This window comes from Nerophis lumbriciformis, linkage group LG26 (assembly GCF_033978685.3).
Source record: "Nerophis lumbriciformis linkage group LG26, RoL_Nlum_v2.1, whole genome shotgun sequence".
Taxonomy (NCBI): domain Eukaryota; kingdom Metazoa; phylum Chordata; class Actinopteri; order Syngnathiformes; family Syngnathidae; genus Nerophis; species Nerophis lumbriciformis.
Window position 1 is genome coordinate 10300511 of NC_084573.2, and position 20539 is coordinate 10321049.

Consider the following 20539-nt stretch of genomic DNA (forward strand, 5'->3'; position numbering starts at 1 on the left):
ATTAAAAGTTTCCACATATGTATATTCGTTCCAAATGAACTTGGGGCAAAACATCATTTTAAAATGTTATATGAGTTGGAAAAAAAAAACATCCGGGTAAAACTCAATACGAAAGAGAACGTTTTTAAAAAGGAAAACGGGCACAAATGCACACGCCGTACAACACTTTCCAACGACACGTAAACGCCACCTTAAAAGTGTACTTCTATGGTGAGGGAAGTTTACTTTTCTAAATGAAGGCACTTATACTGTAACTAAAAATGAAATTAAAAAGATGATCTAAGTGAACTGTGTACTCTAATAAGTCTTCACACGATACATCTCCTTGCATAATCAAGCAATTTAGGTGGAACTTAAAAAAAAGTTAAATCAACTTACCTGCTTTTTATTTGCATGACTTTAATATGTATATATAAACATATTAAATACATACAGTTCATGGCTTGACTGTAATCACCAGTCTGTCTGTACTTTGGCCATAAGATGGCAGTGTGGAGTAAGAAATGTCAATTGAATTATTCAATTTAACCTCCAATTTCATCTTTTGGGAAGTAAAATATATATATAATAATATAAGTACTGAAAACAATGTCCCAATGTGCTCTGTGATAAACATGAGGGATACGTATAAGTCATTTTTCATAGAAAAAAAAAAGATGGATGATGAAGAGGCTGGCATGAAATGTATTAAATGCTCAACCCGTTGAAATTCCATGTTTTCATCCACTGCCTTAATTATCTTGTTTTATACCAGGGGTGTCAAACGTACGGCCGGATCAGGCCCGCGAACAGGCTTTATCCGGCCCGCGGGATGAGTTTGCCATGTATAAAAATGAGCCGAAATTTTTGAATGGAAGAAACTGCTGTTCTAAATGTGTCCACTAAATCTCGCAATAGCAATTCTTTATATCTTTGAAGATTATTCTACATACAGGTAAAAGCCAGTAAATTAGAATATTTTGAAAAACTTGATTTATTTCAGTAATTGCATTCAAAAGGTGTAACTTGTACATTATATTTATTCATTGCACACAGACTGATGCATTCAAATGTTTATTTCATTTAATTTTGATGATTTGAAGTGGCAACAAATGAAAATTCAAAATTCCGTGTGTCACAAAATTAGAATATTACTTAAGGCTAATACAAAAAAGGGATTTTTAGAAATGTTGGCCAACTGAAAAGTATGAAAATGAAAAATATGAGCATGTACAATACTCAATACTTGGTTGGAGCTCCTTTTGCCTCAATTACTGCGTTAATGCGGCGTGGCATGGAGTCGATGAGTTTCTGGCACTGCTCAGGTGTTATGAGAGCCCAGGTTGCTCTGATAGTGGCCTTCAACTCTTCTGCGTTTTTGGGTCTGGCATTCTGCATCTTCCTTTTCACAATACCCCACAGATTTTCTATGGGGCTAAGGTCAGGGGAGTTGGCGGGCCAATTTAGAACAGAAATACCATGGTCCGTAAACCAGGCACGGGTAGATTTTGCGCTGTGTGCAGGCGCCAAGTCCTGTTGGAACTTGAAATCTCCATCTCCATAGAGCAGGTCAGCAGCAGGAAGCATGAAGTGCTCTAAAACTTGCTGGTAGACGGCTGCGTTGACCCTGGATCTCAGGAAACAGAGTGGACCGACACCAGCAGATGACATGGCACCCCAAACCATCACTGATGGTGGAAACTTTACACTAGACTTCAGGCAACGTGGATCCTGTGCCTCTCCTGTCTTCCTCCAGACTCTGGGACCTCGATTTCCAAAGGAAATGCAAAATTTGCATGGTTGGGTGATGGTTTATCAATTTGATTTTGATATTATTTTTTTTATCTTGATAGATTGAAAATTAACACCAATGAGTTGACTGATTAAAATTATCACATAATTTATTCAGAAAGTATAAATAACGACAAATAAAGGTAGAATACTGTTAACCGCAACATGTAAGTGTAAAAAAAAAAACTACATTATGATTAATACATTTTCAGAATGTGCTTGTTCTATTTTTAAACGAAGAATACAATCTGAAGTTGTCTTTATTTTTAAGTTATCGTGCCGTGATTTTACCATTCCCGCCCCCTTGGGAGTAGATTTTTCTCCATGTGGCCCCCGATCTAAAATGAGTTTGACACCCCTTTTTTATACTATTTATTAAGTATTCTTTGTTTTTGAAAGAAGGTATTGTTTGTCTTATCTAAATAGCGCAAAAGATGATACAGTAAATAATTATTCAATATTACATTGTAACATTACATAAACAAAACGTCTGACCCAAAAAAATGTGGCATACGTTTTTTATTTTTATGAGTGTCATTATTATTCATTTAATCATAGATTAAATCTGATTTAATGTGTACTTATTAAATGTGACATAATCAAATAATACATCTATTTATTATTCATAATGTTTAAATTGAATACATTTTAATTAGGGCTGTCAATGATTAAAATGTTTAATCACAATTTTTTTAATTTTGTCCATGGTTAACTTGTAATTAGTCACGATTAATCACAGATGTATTTTATTTTTAACAAGTGCTCCTGAGACAAATATGATGTTATCAATATGGGACTGGACAATTTGTTTGCTTTATGCAAAAGTTTGTTTATTAAACATTATGCTTTTTTAAACAGCTCCACACAAACTGGACAACATTCTTTTAGACACACAAACACACACACACACACACACGTTAAACGCATGTCGAAAAAAAATAAAAAAAAATAGTGCCATGAAAAGAAATGAGTGTGAACTTTTTAATATGGCGGTAACTTTGACAGCCTTTATATTAATATGCTTTACTAAATAGACAGTATTATAATATATAAGGGGTGGTTTGGTTGGAAAGCCTTAAAAGTGCACCTGTGTACAACACCTGTCTGTATTTGAGGCACACAATAAAACACGTAGAGTACAATGTACCTTGCAAGGTGAAGTGGTCGCTCATAAAAATCTTATATGTTGAAAAATATTTACATTCATTCAAGAGTGTACAATTGAAACTATGTCGCCAACATTAAAGTGTTGATTGGAATTAATTTATAGTGCGCATAAAAATACATGTCAGCTTATTCCTGCTGGAAATCTGAAGACTTTTAGACAATATTTGCACGATTAACATACTGCACTTTACATCCAGACATATCTTTGGGAGACTTCCCTTGAAGTCAGATTTAAAAATAATGAAAACAAAAACTGAAATCATGTGATCCTGCAACAACTTGTTTTAAAAGTTTTCAACAGAAGACAGAAACAATTTTCATCTTTCGTTGGGCCTTCCTACACGTTTCCTCCCATGGTCGCCTTTTTACGACCTGAGGATGACTTTTGCTTTTCCGGCACACAATTGTGCTCCAGACTACGTCCTAATCACTCATTCCCTCATTTTTCTTCAGTTGGCTTCCTGCTTGCGGTTTCTGGGAATTTACTTGTGGTCAAAACATGAAAATAAATACTTAGTCATTAGTAAGGCCATCTTCCACTACTGGTTGCACAGTTGAAGTGCTGCGTTACATTTTGCCCAAAGTCAACAATTAGTCCAAATCTATGGCGTTTTTTCTTTTAAAGAGGGAAATAAACAGATTGTGATTTGTATTAAGTACAGTTCACTGACCAGGGTTGAGCATCAAGCATTGATGAGAACCAGGACATCTGGAATCCTTCTTCTTTTTTTGTTTCCATTCAGTTTCAATGCCAGACCACAAGAAATACATGTTGCCAACGTAGGAGAAGAAATAGCCATCGCCAACAAAGAAGAAGAAATAGCTGTCGCCAACGTAGAAGAAGAAATAGCTGTCGCCAACGTAGAAGAAGAAATAGCTGTCGCCAACGTAGAAGAAGAAATAGCCCTCGCCAACAAAGAACACATATATCTGTCGTCAACAAAGAAGAAGAAATAGCCGTCGCCAACAAAGAAGCAGAAATAACAGTCGTCAACAAAGAAAAATAAATATCTGTTGCCAACAAAGAAGCAGAAATAGCCGTCACCAACAAAGAAGCAGAAATAGCTGTCGCCAACAAAGAAGAAGAAATATCTGTCGCCAACAAAGAAGAAGAAATATCTGTCTCCAACAAAGAAGAAATATCTGTCGCCATTGAAGAAGAAAAAATAGCCGTCGCCAACGAAGAAGAAAAAATAGCCGTCACCAACATTGAAGAAGAAATAGCCATCGCCAACAAGGAAGAAATATCTGTCGCCATTGAAGAAGAAAAAATAGCCGTCGCCAATGAAGAAGAATAAATATATTTCGCCAACATAGAAGAAAAATAGCTCTTGCCAACGAATAAGAAGAAATTGCTGTCGCCAACATCAGACGAAAAATAGCCGTTGCCAACAAAGAAGAAGAAATATCTTTCGCAAACATGGGACAAAAAATAGCCCTTGCCAACGGAGAAGAAGAAATTGCTGTCACCAACATAGAAGAAAAAATAGCTCTTGCCAATGAATAAGAAGAAATTGCTGTCGCCAACATTAGACGTAAAATAGCCGTTGCCAACAAAGATGAAGAAATATCTATCGAAAACAGTAGAAAAAATAGCCCTTGCCAACAGAGAAGAAGAAATTGCTGTTGGCGAAGTAGATGAAAAAAATAGCCGTTGCCAACAAAGAAGAAATATCTTTCGCCAACATTGAAGAAAAAATAACCTTTGCCAACAAAGAAGAAGAAATATCTGTTGCCAACAAAGAAGAAATATCTGTTGCCATTGAAGAAGAAAAAATAGCCGTCGCCAACGAAGAATAAATATATTTTGACAACATAGAAGAAAAAATAGCTCTTGCCAACGAAGAAGAAAAAATTGCTGTCGCCAACATTAGACGAAAAATAGCCGTCGCCAACAAAGAAGAAGAAATATCTTTCGCTAACATTGAAGAAGAAATAGCCATCGCCAACCAAGAAGAAATATCTGTCGCCAATGAAGAAGAATAAATATATTTCGCCAACATAGAAGAAAAAATAGCTCTTGCCAACGAAGAAGAAGAAATTGCTGTTGCCAACATTAGACGTAAAATAGCCATTGCCAACAAAGAAGAAGAAGAAATATCTATCGAAAACATAGTAGAAAAAATAGCCCTTGCCAACAGAGAAGAAGAAATTGCTGTTGGCGAAGTAGATGAAAAAAATAGCCGTCGCCAACAAAGAAGAAGAAATATCTTTCGCTAACATTAAAGAAGAAATAGCCATCGTCAACAAAGAAGAAATATCTGTCGCCATTGAAGAAGAAAAAATAGCCGTCGCCAACGAAGAAGAATAAATATATTTCGCCAACATGGAAGAAAAAATAGCTCTTGCCAACGAAGAAGAAGAAATTGCTGTCGCCAACATTAGACGAAAAGTAGCCGTTGCCAACAAAGAAGGAGAAATATCTTTCGCAAACATAGGAGAAAAAATAGCCCTTGCCAACAGAGAAGAAGAAATTGCTGTGGCCAAAGTAGATGAAAAAATAGCCGTCGCCAACAAAGAAGAAATATATTTCGCCAACATAGAAGAAAAAATAGCCTTTGCCAACAAAGCAGAAATATCTGTTGCAAACGAAAAAGAAGTAATAGCGGTTCCCAACCAAGAAAAAAATATATATATATTTCACCAACATAAAAGAAAAAATAGCCCTTGCCAACGAAGAAGAAATTGCTGTCGCCAACGTAGACGAAAAAATAGCTGTCGCCAACACAGAATATCTGTCGCAAATGAAGAAGAAGAAATAGCCGTTGCCTACGTAGAAGAAGAAAAAGCTGTCACCAACAAAGAAGAAGAAATATCTGTAGCCTCTGTAGAAGAAGAAATCGCTGTGGTCTACGTAGAAGAATGTAGTTCACGACAGCTACTACACACAGGAAGCTAATCGCTAATAGTCAACAAGAGGTGTGGTTAGTGACTCAAAAAAACCTGCCTCTAGTGTTTTGGAGGAGAATTGCGAGTCATGCAAAAGAGTTCTGAACTGATGAAGACTGTGTAAGCGGGGACACGAGCTAAGACTATTTGTCTGCACAAAGGAATGTTTGACTACCGTACTATTGACAGACTCTATGCTGCCAACACACCTGCAGTACACCTCAGCAGGTGCTCAACTTTAACGTCTGACCATTCCACTGCCAGCTTGAATCAGACTCCAACCAATCCAATCGCTCAATCCTTCATCATTAGAAAAAAATGAGTGGACATGAAAAAAAACAACTAATAATTTTAACTTCATTCACTACACCTGAGGGCTTTGTTGTCACAAAATAATTCAAGTTTTTGGTAACAACTCCCGACATTTTGAGAGAAAAGTGTTCTCTTAAAGCTGTAAAGCACAAATGAGTGGAATGGAAACGTTAAACATTCCCTGAAAGAACTCTGAATTGTCCGTTACATGGAGTCCACGTGCTCTTGGATCAGAAGTTCTCGTACAGCAACGTCCCACTGAAGATGGTCAAAGGTTCCGAGGAGTAAGCCAGCTTGCCAGCGACCAGGTCGATACAGACCGTGTCCCCCGCCTCCATGGGCAGGATGACGTTGAAGACCGCCAGAGCGCCAGGAATGTGTTTGGCTTCCGCCATTGGCTTTTCTAGACCTTCTGGCTGATACCCGGCAGAGTCCACCCGAGCCACACCCGTATTGGACTTGGACAACACCGCCTCGATTTTCATGTTCTTATGGCCGGTCAGGATAGCGCTGAAGAAATACCTTCCTCTGACGGGGGCCGTGAAATAACCTGCAGGATGGAAGACAGAAGTAAGCTGAACTGCTCGATCAGGGGTTAAATTCAACGATAAATCACGCCTTCATGGCGCATTAGCAGTTTTCAGTGCGGTGGCCATCAAGCAAACAAGGAAATGTCCAAATGCTCCAAATAAGGAATTTACATGAAACCAAAAACCAGCAAACATGGAAACTGCTGCCAAGTAAAACTGCCGCACTCACATAAAATGCTGCAAAGGCAAAAAAACATGTAAAAGAAACATGCTGGAACTGCCAAAAACACTGAGAGAAATGCTAAAAGTTCACGGTACAAAATGGAAGTGAACCAATAAAGCTACAAGTTAGCCAGGCGAAATTAGCCAGGCAGGCAGAATGTGTTAGCCAAAATAATCATCAAAGCAGCAAGTCAACCAGGCTCGCAGAAAGTTAGCCAGGTTACCAAAACATTTCTCAGGCTAGCAGGAAGATAACCAGGCTAGCAAGATGTTAGCCAGGGTAGCAGAATGTTAGCTTAACTAACCAGCAAAGCAGCAAGTCAAGCAGGCTAGCAGGATTTAATCCAGGCCAGCAGAAAGTTTGCAATAATTTAGCCTGGTTACCAGCAAGTTTCCCAGGCTAGCAGTAAAGTTAAAGTTAAAGTTAAAGTACCAATGATTGTCACACACACACTAGGTGTGGCGAGATTATTCTCTGCATTTGACCCATCACCCTTGATCACCCCCTGGGAGGTGAGGGGAGCAGTGGGCAGCAGCGGTGGCCGCGCCCGGGAATCATTTTGGTGATTTAACCCCCAATTCCAACCCTTGATGCTGAGTGCCAATCAGGGAGGTAATGGGTCCCATTTTTATAGTCTTTGGTATGACTCGGCCGGGATTTGAACTCACAACCTACCGATCTCAGGGCGGACACTCTAACCACTAGGCCACTGAGTAGGTCATAAGTTAGCCATGCTAGCAGGAAGTTAGCCAGGTTAGCATGAAGTTAGCAAGCCTAACAATGCAGTTAGCCAGGGTAGCCGAAAGTTAGTCATGATAGCCACGCTGGCAGGAAGTTAGCAATGCAAGATGTTTGCCAGGCTAGCAGAATGTCAGCCAGGCTGACCAGCACATCAGGATGTTAACCAGAATAGCAGCAATTCAGCCAGTTCAGCAGAAAGTTGGCAGGAAATTAGTCAGGTTAGCAGAAAGTTTCCCAGGTGAGCAGGATGTTAGCCAGGATAGCAAAAAGTTAGCAATCCTAGCCAGGCTAGCAGGAAGTTAGTCAGACTGGCAGGAGGTTAGCAAGCCTCACTAGGCTAGCACGAAGCTAGTCATGCAGTTAGCCAGGGTAGATGATGATACAAACTGAGTAAATAGTATGAATGATAAGAAAAACAGTAAATAGTATGAACAATGAGAAAAACAGTAAATAGTATGAACGATGACAAAACAGAGTAACTAGTATGAATGATGAGAAAAACAGTAAATAGTATGAATGATGAGAAAAACAGAGTACATAGTATGAATGATGAGAAACCGTAAATAGTATGAAAGATGCCAAAAGCAGTACATAGTATGAACGATGCCAAAAACAGTACATAGTATGAACGATGAGAAAAACAGTAAATAGTATGAATGATAAAAACAGAGTAAATAGTATGAATGATGACAAAAACAGAGTAAATAGTATGAATGATGACAAAAACCGAGTAAATAGTATGAATGATGATAAAAACAGTGAATAGTATGAATGATGATAAAAACAGAGTAAATAGTATGAATGAGGACAAAAACAGAGTAAATAGTATGAAAGATGAGAAAAACAGGAAATAGTATGAACGATGACAAAAACAGTAAATAGTATGAATGATGAGAAAAACAGTAAATAGTACGAACGATGACAAAAACAGTAAATAGTATGAACAATGACAAAAACAGTAAATAGTATGAATGATGAGGAAAAACAGTAAATAGTATGAATGATGAGAAAAACAGTAAATAGTATGAATGATGAGTAAAACAGAGTAACTAGTATGAATGATGAGAAAAACAGTAACTAGTATGAATGATGAGAAAAACAGTAAATAGTATGAATGAGAAAAACAGTATGAATGATGACAAGAACAGAGTAAATAGTATGAAAGATGACAAAAACAGTAAATAGTATGAACGATGACAAAAATAGTAAATAGTATGAACGATGACAAAAACAGAGTAAATAGTATGAATGATGAGAAAAACAGTAAATAGTATGAACGATGACAAAAACAGAGTAAATAGTATGAATTATGAGAAAAACAGAGTAAATAGTATGAATGATGAAAAAAACAGTAAATAGTATGAACGATGACAAAAACAGAGTACCGGTAACTAGTATGAAAGATGAGAAAAACAGTAAATAGTATGAACGATGAGAAAAACAGAGTAAATAGTATGAATGATGAGAAAAACAGTAAATAGTATGAAAGATGAGAAAAACAGAGTAAATAGTATGAACGATGACAAAAACAGAGTAAATAGTATGAATGATGAGAAAAACAGTAAATAGCATGAAAGATGAGGAAAAACAGAGTAAAAAGTATGAATGATGAGAAAAACAGTACATAGTATGAAAGATGACAAAAAACAGAAACTAGTATAAATGATGAGAAAATAGTAAATAGTATGAATGATGAGAAAAACAGTAAATAGTATGAATGATGAGAAAAACAGTAAATAGTATGAAAGATGAGAAAAACAGTAAATAGTATGAATGATGAGAAAAACAGTAAATAGTATGAATGATGAGAACAACAGAGTAAATAGTATGAAAGATGAGAAAAACAGTAAATAGTATGAAAGATGACAAAAACAGAGTAAATAGTACGAATGATGACAAAAACAGTAAATAGTATGAACGATGACAAAAACAGTAAATAGTATGAAAGATGACAAAAGCAGAGTAAATAGTACGAATGATGACAAAAACAGTAAATAGTATGAATGTTGAGAAAAACAGAGTAAATAGTACGAATGATGAGGAAAAACAGAGTAAATAGTATGAACGATGACAAAAACAGAGTAAATAGTATGAAAGATAAGAAAAACAGTTAATAGTATGAATGATGAGAAAAACAGAGTAAATAGTATGAATGATGAGAAAAACAGAGTAAATAGTATGAATGATAAGAAAAACATAGTAAATAGTATGAAAGATGAGAAAAGGTCGTCGTGGTCACCTGTTTTGGGGTCATAGACGTTGTTTTCATTGACAAAGACTTGGTTGAACACAATAGTTCCTGCTCCTCTCATTGGTCGAGTCAGTGCGGCGGAGAAGGAGAGGCGGGGCACGTGGGCGTCTGACCCTGCAACACCTGATGGGAGACAGGAAGTACTTTCAACAAAGTAATGGGAACTTTCATGGTGATTTCCCAAGAACTACAACGTACCTTGTTCACCTCTCAGGCCTCACAAGTCACATGGAAGACAAAAACAAGAAGTTACTTCATCTCATTTTCATATATTATATCATCACTTCTTGGAAGTAATCGTACTGTGAACTAGTGCATCCACAAAAAAAAATTTCATGACAGATCATTTGGTTTATGTCGACCTGTAAATGGTCTCTATTTATATAGCGCTTTATTATACCTGGAATAATACCGAAAGAACTACATTATACATCATGTCTTATATTATTGTTAACATCGTTATCACTAACTACTGTCTGGTTACACATCCCAAAATATTAGCTACACATCACTAAATATTAGCTAGACATTACTAAATATTAGTTACACATCGCTAATGATTAGCTACACATCGCTAAATATTAGTTACACACAGTGTTGGGACTAACGCGCTACAAAGTAACGCGTTACTTTCGACGGTAAATAGTAATCTAACGCGTTATTTTTTATATTCAGTAACTCAGTTACCGTTACTACATGATGCGTTACTGCGTTATTTTACGTTATTTTTTATGTAGTATCGGCTAGAAACTGAGAAGATCTGAGTGTGTTTTATTGGAGAGCTACGGAAGAGGCGACAAGGAAGAGGCGTTCCGCGCACTGTGTGTGTGTGTGTGTGTGTGTGTGTGTGTGTGTGTGTGTGTGTGTGTGTGTGTGTGTGTGTGTGTGTGTGTGTGTGTGTGTGTGTGTGTGTGTGTGTGTGTGTGTGTGTGTGTGTGTGTGTGTGTGTGTGTGTAAGGGGGCGTGTCTGTGTTTACTAACAAGACGTGGCGAAGCCCGAAGCCGAGTTTCTTGACATGGAGATATTCTCACTACTTTTCTTTTGTCGACCACAAAGAAAAGAACATTTTAGTTAAATGTAAGTAGTGTCTTGGATTAAAGATCCTATCCTAGCAATTCAAATCTCCTGAAACAGCTACAAAAGCAACATGCTTCGACGAAGCTAGTAAAGAGAGACACACTTCACCTCCTAAGCAACAGCGGCTGCGGCACAAAAAAATATATATGTAAGTAACTAAATAGTTACTTTTCACAGTAACGCATTACTTTTTGGTGTAAGTAACTGAGTTAGTAACAGTTACTTTTGAAATAAAGTAACTAGTAATTAGTTACTGGTTTTCAGTAACTAACCCAACACTGGTTACACATAGCTAAATATTAGTTACACATCGCTAAATATTAGTTACACATCGCTAAATATTGGTTACACATCACAAAATATTGGCTACACATCGCTAAATATTAGTTGCACATCGCTAAATATTGGTTACACATCGCTAAATATTGGTTACACATCGCTAAATATTGGTTACACATAGCTAAATATTAGTAAAATAGAAGAAATTGTGTGTTTATTTGAGGACATTTAGATGTGACTGGCTGTCCAGTTTTGCACAAGTAATCACTCTGCAGGACTTTTTGTATCGCACATGATATTACACACAAGTAAACACTGCAGGACTGTATGTGTCGCACATGATATCACACACAAGTAAACACTGCAGAACTGCTTGTGTCACACATGATATTGCACACAAGTAAACACTCTGCAGGACTGCTTATGTCGCACATGATATCGCACACAAGGAAAGACGCTGAAGGACTGTTTGTGTCGCACGTTATATCGCACACAAGTAAACACTCTCTGCAGGACTGCTTGTATCACACATGATATCGCACCGAAGTAAACACGCTGCAGGGCTGCTTGTATCGCACAGAAGTAAACACTCTGCAGGACTGCTTGTATCGCACATGATATCGCACACAAGTAAACACTGCAGGACTGCTTGTGTGGCACATGATATCGCACACAAGTAAACAGGCTGCAGGACTGCTTGTGTTGCACATGATATCACACACAAGTACACACTGCAGGACTGCTTGTATCGCACCAAGTAAACACGCTGCAGGACTGCTTGTTTCACACATGATATCACAAGCAAAAACACGGCGGGACTGCATGTATCGCACATGATATCACACGCTTTACATGCAAGCACATATCACATACTTGGGTTTTTTTTTAGCTGATATCAGACTGATACTAGAATCAGAACCAGATTTATTGGCCAAGCATCTTTAACACACAAGGAATTTGTTCCATGTAAGAAATAAAGAATAACGAAATATCAATATTGGATTGGGACTCCCCTACAAGCAATGGTTATGTCGGTTATGTCAACAACCACTTCTGTCGACGTCAGTCGGCCGGTCCGAGGGGCGTGGACATAAACGCCTTCTACCTGATGGAGTGATGACATCATTTGTCTTACCTGGTGGTCCAGCCGGTCCTTGTTTGCCCATTTCACCCGGGGGTCCCACCCTTCCTTGGGGTCCCGCAGCTCCCTGAGCTCCAAGCGCTCCTTGCTCTCCTCTGGGACCAGTCAGACCAGGTGGGCCTGGAGAAAAGGAGCATTTATTTGACTTTAAGACAGCCGATCTTAACTCTGCAGTGACTCTGACTCATGTTTGCTGAAACTCTTCTTACAAACTCGCCGTATTTTAAGTCAATGTTTGACAAGCCAGATTCTTTGATCAGTTTTTCCCCAACCCTGCCTCCCATTGACCCGGCTCTCTATCTCGGCACCTTACGCCCTCTTGAAGTCTTACCCGTGAAATCCTGTTCTGTGAACTCATAGAACTCCTTCTTCAAGTCCAGCAGAGACGAGTTCAGCCTGTGTATGTTCCCATAGACTTTTTCCAGCTGGACATTCTGGATATTATCGATAAGACCTCCTTGAGACGTGACTGTCACGTTGAGTCTGTTGACGCAGTTCCACAAAGCCGACACGTGTTGGTTCAGGCCGTCCTTAATCGTCTGCAGGCTGTCTGAAAAAGAGTCAAAGCGTCTGCAAACTCCTTCCAGCTTGGTGAGTCGTCCCTCCAAGCCGTCGCTCGCTCGCCGACACTCGCCGACTTCCGTCACAAAGTTACTCCTGATCACTTCTATGTCTTTGCCAAGACTGTCCAATCGAACGCTGGAGTCGTCTATGTGGTCCCACAGGTCCTTCTTCAAAATGTCCACCTTGAACAGAACGCAGACATGTCAGAATGTTTGTCCTTGGATGTTCTCACTCCTACAGGTCATTGTATTCTCAGGGCATTCAATCGATCGCAACTGGACTTTGTCAGTTCATGCTCATAGACTTACATTGGTCAGATATAGTCCTAGTCCAATCTAAATCTACGTTTAAGTCTATCAGTTCATGAGCATAGACTTAGATTGGTCAGATATAGTCCTAGTCCAATCTAAATCTATGTTTAAGTCTGTCAATTCATGCTCATAAACTTAGATTGGTCACATATAGTTTTAGTCCAATCTAAGTCTATGTTTAAGTCTATCAGTTCATGGGCATAGTATTGGATTGGTCAGATCCAGACTGAGTCCAATTTAAGTCTATCAGTTCATGCTCATAGATTGCTCAGATATAGTCTTAGATCAATCAAAGTCCATGTTTAAGTCTATCAGTTCATGCTCATAGACTTAGATTGCTCAGATATAGTCTTAGACCAATCAAAGTTTATGTTTAAGTATATCAGTTCATGCTCATAGATTGCTCAGATATAGTCTTAGATCAATCAAAGTCCATGTTTAAGTCTATCAGTTCATGCTCATAGACTTAGATTGCTCAGATATAGTCTTAGACCAATCAAAGTTTATGTTTAAGTATATCAGTTCATGGGCAAAAACTTAGATTGGTCAGATCTAGACTTAGTCCAATTTAAGTCTATCAATTCATGCTCCTCGACTCTGATTGGTCAGATATAGTCTTAGTCCAATCCAAGTCTATATTTAAGTCTATCAGCTCACGCGCATAGACTTAGATTGATCAGATATGGTCTAAGTCCAATCTAAGTCTATGTTTAAGTATCAGTAAATGTGCATAGACTTAAATCGGTTAGATTGAGTCTTAGACCACTCTAACTCTATGTTTAAGTCACTGAGTTCATGCTCATAGATTTAGATTGGTCAGATCCTATTTTAGTCCAATCTAAATCTATGTTTAGGTCTATCAGTTAATGGGCATAGACTTAGATTGCTCAGATATAGTCTTAGTCCAGTCTAAGTCTAATGTTTAAGTCTATCAGTTAATGGGCATAGACTTAGATTGGTCAGATATAGTCTTAGTCCAATCTAAGTCTATGTTTAAGTCAATCAGTTCATGCTCATAGACTTAGATTGGCCAGATCTAGTCTTAAGCCAATATACGGTAAGTGTGCGTACACTTAGATTGGTCAGATCTAGTCTTAGTCCAATATAGGTCTATGCTCATAGACTTAGATTGGTCAGGTCTAGTCTTAGTCAAATCTAAGTGTATGCTCATATACTTAGATTTAAGTGTATGGTCATATACTTAGATTGGTCAGATCTAGTCTTAGTCCAATATAGGTCTATGCTCATAGACTTAGATTGGTCAGATCTAGTCTTAGTCCAATATAGGTCTATGCTCATAGTCTTAGATTGGTCAGGTCTAGTCTTAGTCAAATCTAAGTGTATGCTCATATACTTAGATTTAAGTGTATGCTCATATACTTAGATTGGTCAGATCTAGTCTTAGTCCAATATAGGTCTATGCTCATAGACTTAGATTGGTCAGATCAAGTCTTAGTCCAATATAAGTCTATGCTCATAGACTTAGATTGGTCAGATCTAGTTGTGGTCCAATCTAAGTCTATGTTTAAGTCAATCCGTTCATGCTCATAGACTTAGATTGGTCAGATCTGGTCTTAGTTCAATCTAAGTCTATGATCATGAACTGACGAAGCCCACTGGGATGAGCGGCAAAACTTCCTCTAAGACCAACCAATCAGTCCAGTTGCGATGATTAGAATGTGTGGTTTATTTTTTACAAACAGTTGAACTCCCATCAAGAAAAGACATGTTTCAGTCAATCCACGCCAACAAAGCAACACATGAAGCGTCCCCGCAGAAAGACATTGTTGCCATACATGGAAGTCGGGTGTTTCGTTTGAGAGGCTATTTCAGGTGTAATAAAACATCCTTCATCACCGGAGGATTTAAGGCTTACAGTACAAATCCACAGGATGTGTAGTGCAGTCAGTCCAAACAGAAGTCTTCTTCTCGACCTTTATGGGAGTTCTGTATTTGTCAATGAAGTCGAAATAGAAACTTAACATGTTTTATCTAACGAAGGCCACGTCATGGCCTGTTATGTCAGGGCATGTCTAGTTTAGTGTTTGAAGTATTACTAATTAGGTTGTATCCTATTTTGGGTTGTCCTTCCCTTGTGTTTGCGTCATCCTGCTGGGACATAATCACTTCCCAAGCGCTATCCCCCACACCTGTCTTCAGTTATTGATTAGTGTTCCCACCTGTTTTCTAAGTGAATCATGCTCCTTATTTGTACCTGTCTCGCCTGTTAGCTGGCGCGGTTCCATTGCTCGCCTCGTGCGACAGCTCGCACTTGTGTATCTCCTTCTGTCCCTTTAGTTTTCCCATCTCCTTTTGTTTGCTACTTTGTAACCTTGCTTAAGGAGGTCGGTTTTCACCCGCACACTGCTTCCTCCTTGTTTTTTGCATCCTGAGAAAAACGACCCTTGAACACACTGCAGATTATTTGAAGTTCAGCAATTATTTTCTCTGCTTTGAATCGTGGTTAATTTAGGAATGGGACGGGTTATGAAAAAAATCGGAACCATTCAGTTGACCCGAGACGGGTTGCGTTTGAATCAATAGTGTTTTTTGGTTTAGTTTAGGGGACATCTGAACTTACATAGACTTAGATTGTTCTAAGACTAGATATGACCAATGCAAGTCTATGGACATAGACTTATATTGGACTAAGACTATATCTGACCAATCTAAGTCTATGGTCATGAACTGATAGATGGGGACAATGTGGTCGTGTCCCCCTCAGATTCACAGTGATACTGCGTTTTCCTACGTAATTATATGCTATAAATGTATGTATAGTATTATTTCCTTTGTTCCCGATTGTCTTTTCCATTTATTGTAGTGTATTGTCCTGTTTGATGGACCACACAAAAACTAGTGGCTAACTAATTGGGACTAATTTCTTCTTTTTCGTTGTTTGCTAGACAGGAACTCCAGAGGCTGTGATGAAGGCTGTTGTACGCTAGAGGCAATGCAGGGGTACAAAGAGTTTGTCCCTCATGGATGTCTTGGCAGACCAAGTCTTTTCTCTGAGTTTTTGGTGTATTGTAGGGATGTTCCACCATCACTGGGGTTGGAGGCTCTGGGAGCGGCAGCACCCTTGATGTATCTTGGCAGATGTACTTCTTATTGAGTGGACAAGGACATTGGTCCTTTCCTAATCTAAATCTCTCACGTCTGGCTCCTGGGCAATGGCTTCAGCTTGCCGGCCAAACTTTATGAGGGGATGGTGTTGGTACGGCACCGTTGGATTGAACTAATGGCCAGGACCGCCTTCTGTTATAGGGCAACATCTAAGTACCTGGACCAAGGCGAGCCCTCAAAGGAGATAGGCTGTGGTCACTGCACAGTGGGTTCATTAGCCCAGTAAGGCATCCACTCTAGGATAAAGAACACTCTAACACGGGTGCTACACCAGAATGCTACGTGTATCCGCAAGAGTACACATGTTACCAACGATAATCTGTATGCTGGAATACACGGGGTGAGTGACGAAATAGCATCCAGGAGAATGAGACCAGCAGGACACTGCCAAAGACACCAAGAGCTGCCAGCCAGCAAACTGGTACTGTGGGAGCCAACACATGGGCACCGGTACAAAGACGTCCCACTGTAACATATGTGGATGTACTCAAGAATGATGCGGGAGCACAAAGCACCAACGAGCTGGCCAGCTGTATGGAAAACCGGGATGACTGGAGACAACGATGGAAGGCTTGTCTGAGGACAACCTAGAGAGACACTCTGAATAAAAAGCAAACCGAAGTCGGATATGCTGGTTGTGACTTGTCAGGGACATAAGGGCAATGCATTACGCTACAATGATCAGGGATCCATTTCTAATATTGCTGGCAAAAGTTGAGGTTAATGTTCCGTTATTTACACTAATCTACACGGAAGTGCTGTCTTTAAGAGCTACTGTAAGCCAAAAGTGTGTTCAAGGTGTACACAAACAGTGGTCCTAAATAGAAACTGATATCTGTATCAGTGCCTGTCATGGTGATCAGAGGTGGACAAGGTGGCATTCATTAAATGTATGAATAAGCGCTAAAAACATGCTCCAACATTCCCTACGGACTGTCAATGTTGCACCCTCGCTGATCTCAGGAAACCTCTCTAAATCATGGCATACTTTTTACTTTTGTATTATTATTACTTTCGTCGTTTAAAATGTGTATTATTGAGTTTGAATAATTTGCTGACAGCTTGATCCCCCCGGTTTACACATCACATTACTCTGGATTGTAAGTGTAGTTCTAATCATGCATCGTGAAGCCAAGGATAAGCGGGACAGCCACACTTGATAAATGGTAAAGTGGATTATTGGGATATATGATCATTTGGGCTCTTAAAAACATCAACGTGAGCCGATAACTCACTAAATTGATTGGATTTTGTGATACGTTCCACCACCACCAGGAACCAGTTCCGTTCCTGTACAATGTTTGTCTAATCTTGAACGGGTCTGGTGAAAATGAACTGTGCAATGACAATAAAGAGCATACCATACCACTAACTATTTTTATCATCAGTTCCTTTTACCTGAGAGTGGATCCTGTCCTTGGTGTGGGTCAGATCATTGATGGTGTTCCCATGGGTTTGTATCGTCGTTCCCATGCCTTTGAGTGTGTTGTTGATGGAGCCGAACGTGATCATCACTTTAGATAACTCTCCTTGGATGGACTTCAGGTCGCCTCCTAATCTCCCATTGTGGTCATGGTGACCATCAAGGCGATTGGTCAGGTCGTCAATGTTGATTTTGCACTGAGCATTGCTCTCCTCCACTTCTTCTCTGAGTCGCCCCACCTCTTCTTGAAGGTTCGAGCACACCTGAGAGCACACCGTTTCGCCTGAATCCACCGTTCTCCGCAGATCGTCCACTTCAGTCTGACACTTGCTGAGCGTGACGGCGGTGGAGTTGGCCAGCAGGCGTAAGTCCTCGTCAACACTGGCGCAGACAGAACAGTCTTCCCAATCCTGGCTCAGCGTGTCAACCTCTGAGACGATCCTATTGAAGTGTTCACCGTCCTTTCCGGTCATAACAATGATCTTTTTCACATCATCTGTTAAGTTTTCGACTCTGTCTGCCAGTGAGTCACCCGACACGGACAAGTCATTTAATCTTGTGTTAAATTTCTGGATTTCCCCTTGGTTAGCCACGACCCTCCATTCCAAGGTTTTGACGGTGTCTTCGGTCTTGCGTTCTTTGTCCTTCAGCCCGCATGTGTCGTCACACACTTTTGAAGTCGCCGTTAACCTCCTGTCCAGGAAGATTGTGATGTTCTCCAGATGGCTCAGGCGTCGACTGTGGTCTGTAACCGTGTCCCCAAGGACAGACACATCAAGCTCTAGCTTCCCGATTTTGAATCTGTGCTCATCCAGTTGACTGAGGACCACGCTGCGTAACTGCGTCACGTCTCTTTGGACGCCGTCCTTCAGGTTGTTCCCAGTGTTGATGCACTTCTGTTCAGATTTTCTCACCGTGTTATTCACCCTCTTCTCCAACTCCCGCAGTTTGCCGTTCAACCTGTCGTCAGTCACTCTTCCCTTCCCTCCCCCGGTTCCAGCCAGCTCTTTGTCCAGGCGCCCTTTGATGGTGTCACACTTGTTGGCAGTGGCGCTGACTTGGCCGTCCAGGTCAGACAATCTCTTCTCCAGCTCACTGACTGTCTTGCAGCACGTCTGGTACTGCTCCGTCTCACTTTGAAGGACCTGCAGGCTCTGCCTAAAATGTTGGTCCATGGAGTTGATCCGCTTCTCCAGCGCTCGCACTCTTTCTCTGTCCGACTCCTGCTGCCGCCTCACATCCTCCACGCCAGCCTGAGCACAAGAGGATGACAAAAACACAATTCTGAAGATCTGGGGACTCATGCAACATTCTTGCTCGCACACAAAATCCTGGCATACGCCCTTTTTCACGGCAGAGATGAGATCTATCAAGACTGACGTTGACGTTGACGTTGAAATGTGCGATACCTCATGGCAACTTCATGCTTCACGTACGTACATTTCTACAGGCCGTCGTTCAAGCTTTGCAAACATTTGAAGATCGAGGCAAGGACACAAAAGGCACTTCTTGTATTTAATGCTTCATATTGATATTAATATTTGTGAGGACATATATTTATCTAAGCCATCATGTCGCCACCCATTGCTATCAAAACTTGTTTCTGTGACTCCTTGGCCGTGTCAGGCGGACCACACCGGAGACCGATTAGGATGCCGCGTATACGGCTGCTACCACAAGAAGCTCTATCAATTAATCAATGTTTACTTATATAGCCCTAAATCACGAGTGTCTCAAAGGGCTGCACAAGCCACAACGACATCCTCGGCTCAGATCCCACCATACTTGCCAACCCTCCCGGATTTTCCGGGAGACTCCCGAAATTCAGAGCCTCTCCCGAAAACCTCCCGGGACAAATTTTCTCCCGAAAATCTCCCGAAATTCAGGCGGACCCGAGTCCGCTTTCCCACAATATAAACAGCGTGCCTGCCCAATCACGTTATAACTGTAGAATGATTGAGGGCGAGTTCTTGGTTTTTTATGTGGGTTTATTGTTAGGCAGTTTCATTAACGTCCTCCCAGCGCGGTAACAACACACAACAGCAGTCACGTTTTCGTCTACCGTAAAGCAGTTCGTCTGCCATAAACAGCAATATTGCGACACTCTTAAATAGGACAATACTGCCATCTACTGTACGTGCATAAGTGACAATAACATCTAGGGCTTTTAGAGAGTGCAGTGCACAACTGCGCACACAACAAGGAGACGAAGCAGAAGAACGAGGAAGATACAGCCGTGGCAACGCCGACGACGAGTAATATGAAGAAATACGCTTATAAGTTCCAAGCTGCAGCTGCGATTGGACCTGGATAGCCTCAGGGAAGAAGTAGTGGAGTACCAAGTGTTTGGCAGTGAAGATCTTCCTCAGGAAGCAAAGATTGACTGGTTTTGGGCAATGCTAGGGAGAGATGGAAGATTCCAGACTCTTGTGCATTTGATGAAAGCACTTTTGTGCGTGCCACACAGCAATGCATCATCAGAGAGGGTGTTCAGCATGGTTAGAAAAATAGTGACAGAGAATAGAACAAGGATGGACAGTTTAACCCTTAACTCAACAATGAGTAGATGAGTGTTATGTGTGTGTATATGTGTAAATAAATGAACACTGAAATTCAAGTATTTCTTTTATTTATATATGTATATATGTGTGTATATATATATATATATATATAAATATATATATAATAAAATAAATATATATATATATAGCTAGAATTCACTGAAAGTCAAGTA

General features: G+C 40.0%; 1 protein-coding gene across 2 annotated transcripts in view; it reads right to left on the minus strand.

Annotated features, from left to right (window-relative positions):
- Nucleotides 1-5844: 5844 nt before the first annotated feature.
- The window catches only part of emilin1a (elastin microfibril interfacer 1a), a 135928-nt gene continuing 121233 nt past the window's right edge, over nt 5845-20539 (minus strand). For both annotated transcript variants that reach the window (XM_061987408.2, XM_061987407.2), the window contains exons 7-12: nt 17781-19058; nt 12713-13127; nt 12376-12501; nt 10082-10099; nt 9872-10006; nt 5845-6688 (exon numbers count right to left, since the gene is read on the minus strand). In XM_061987408.2, the coding sequence (XP_061843392.2) occupies nt 6369-6688; nt 9872-10006; nt 10082-10099; nt 12376-12501; nt 12713-13127; nt 17781-19058 (2292 nt within the window). In that variant the 3' untranslated portion in view covers nt 5845-6368. The remainder of the gene's footprint in view (nt 6689-9871; nt 10007-10081; nt 10100-12375; nt 12502-12712; nt 13128-17780; nt 19059-20539) is intronic.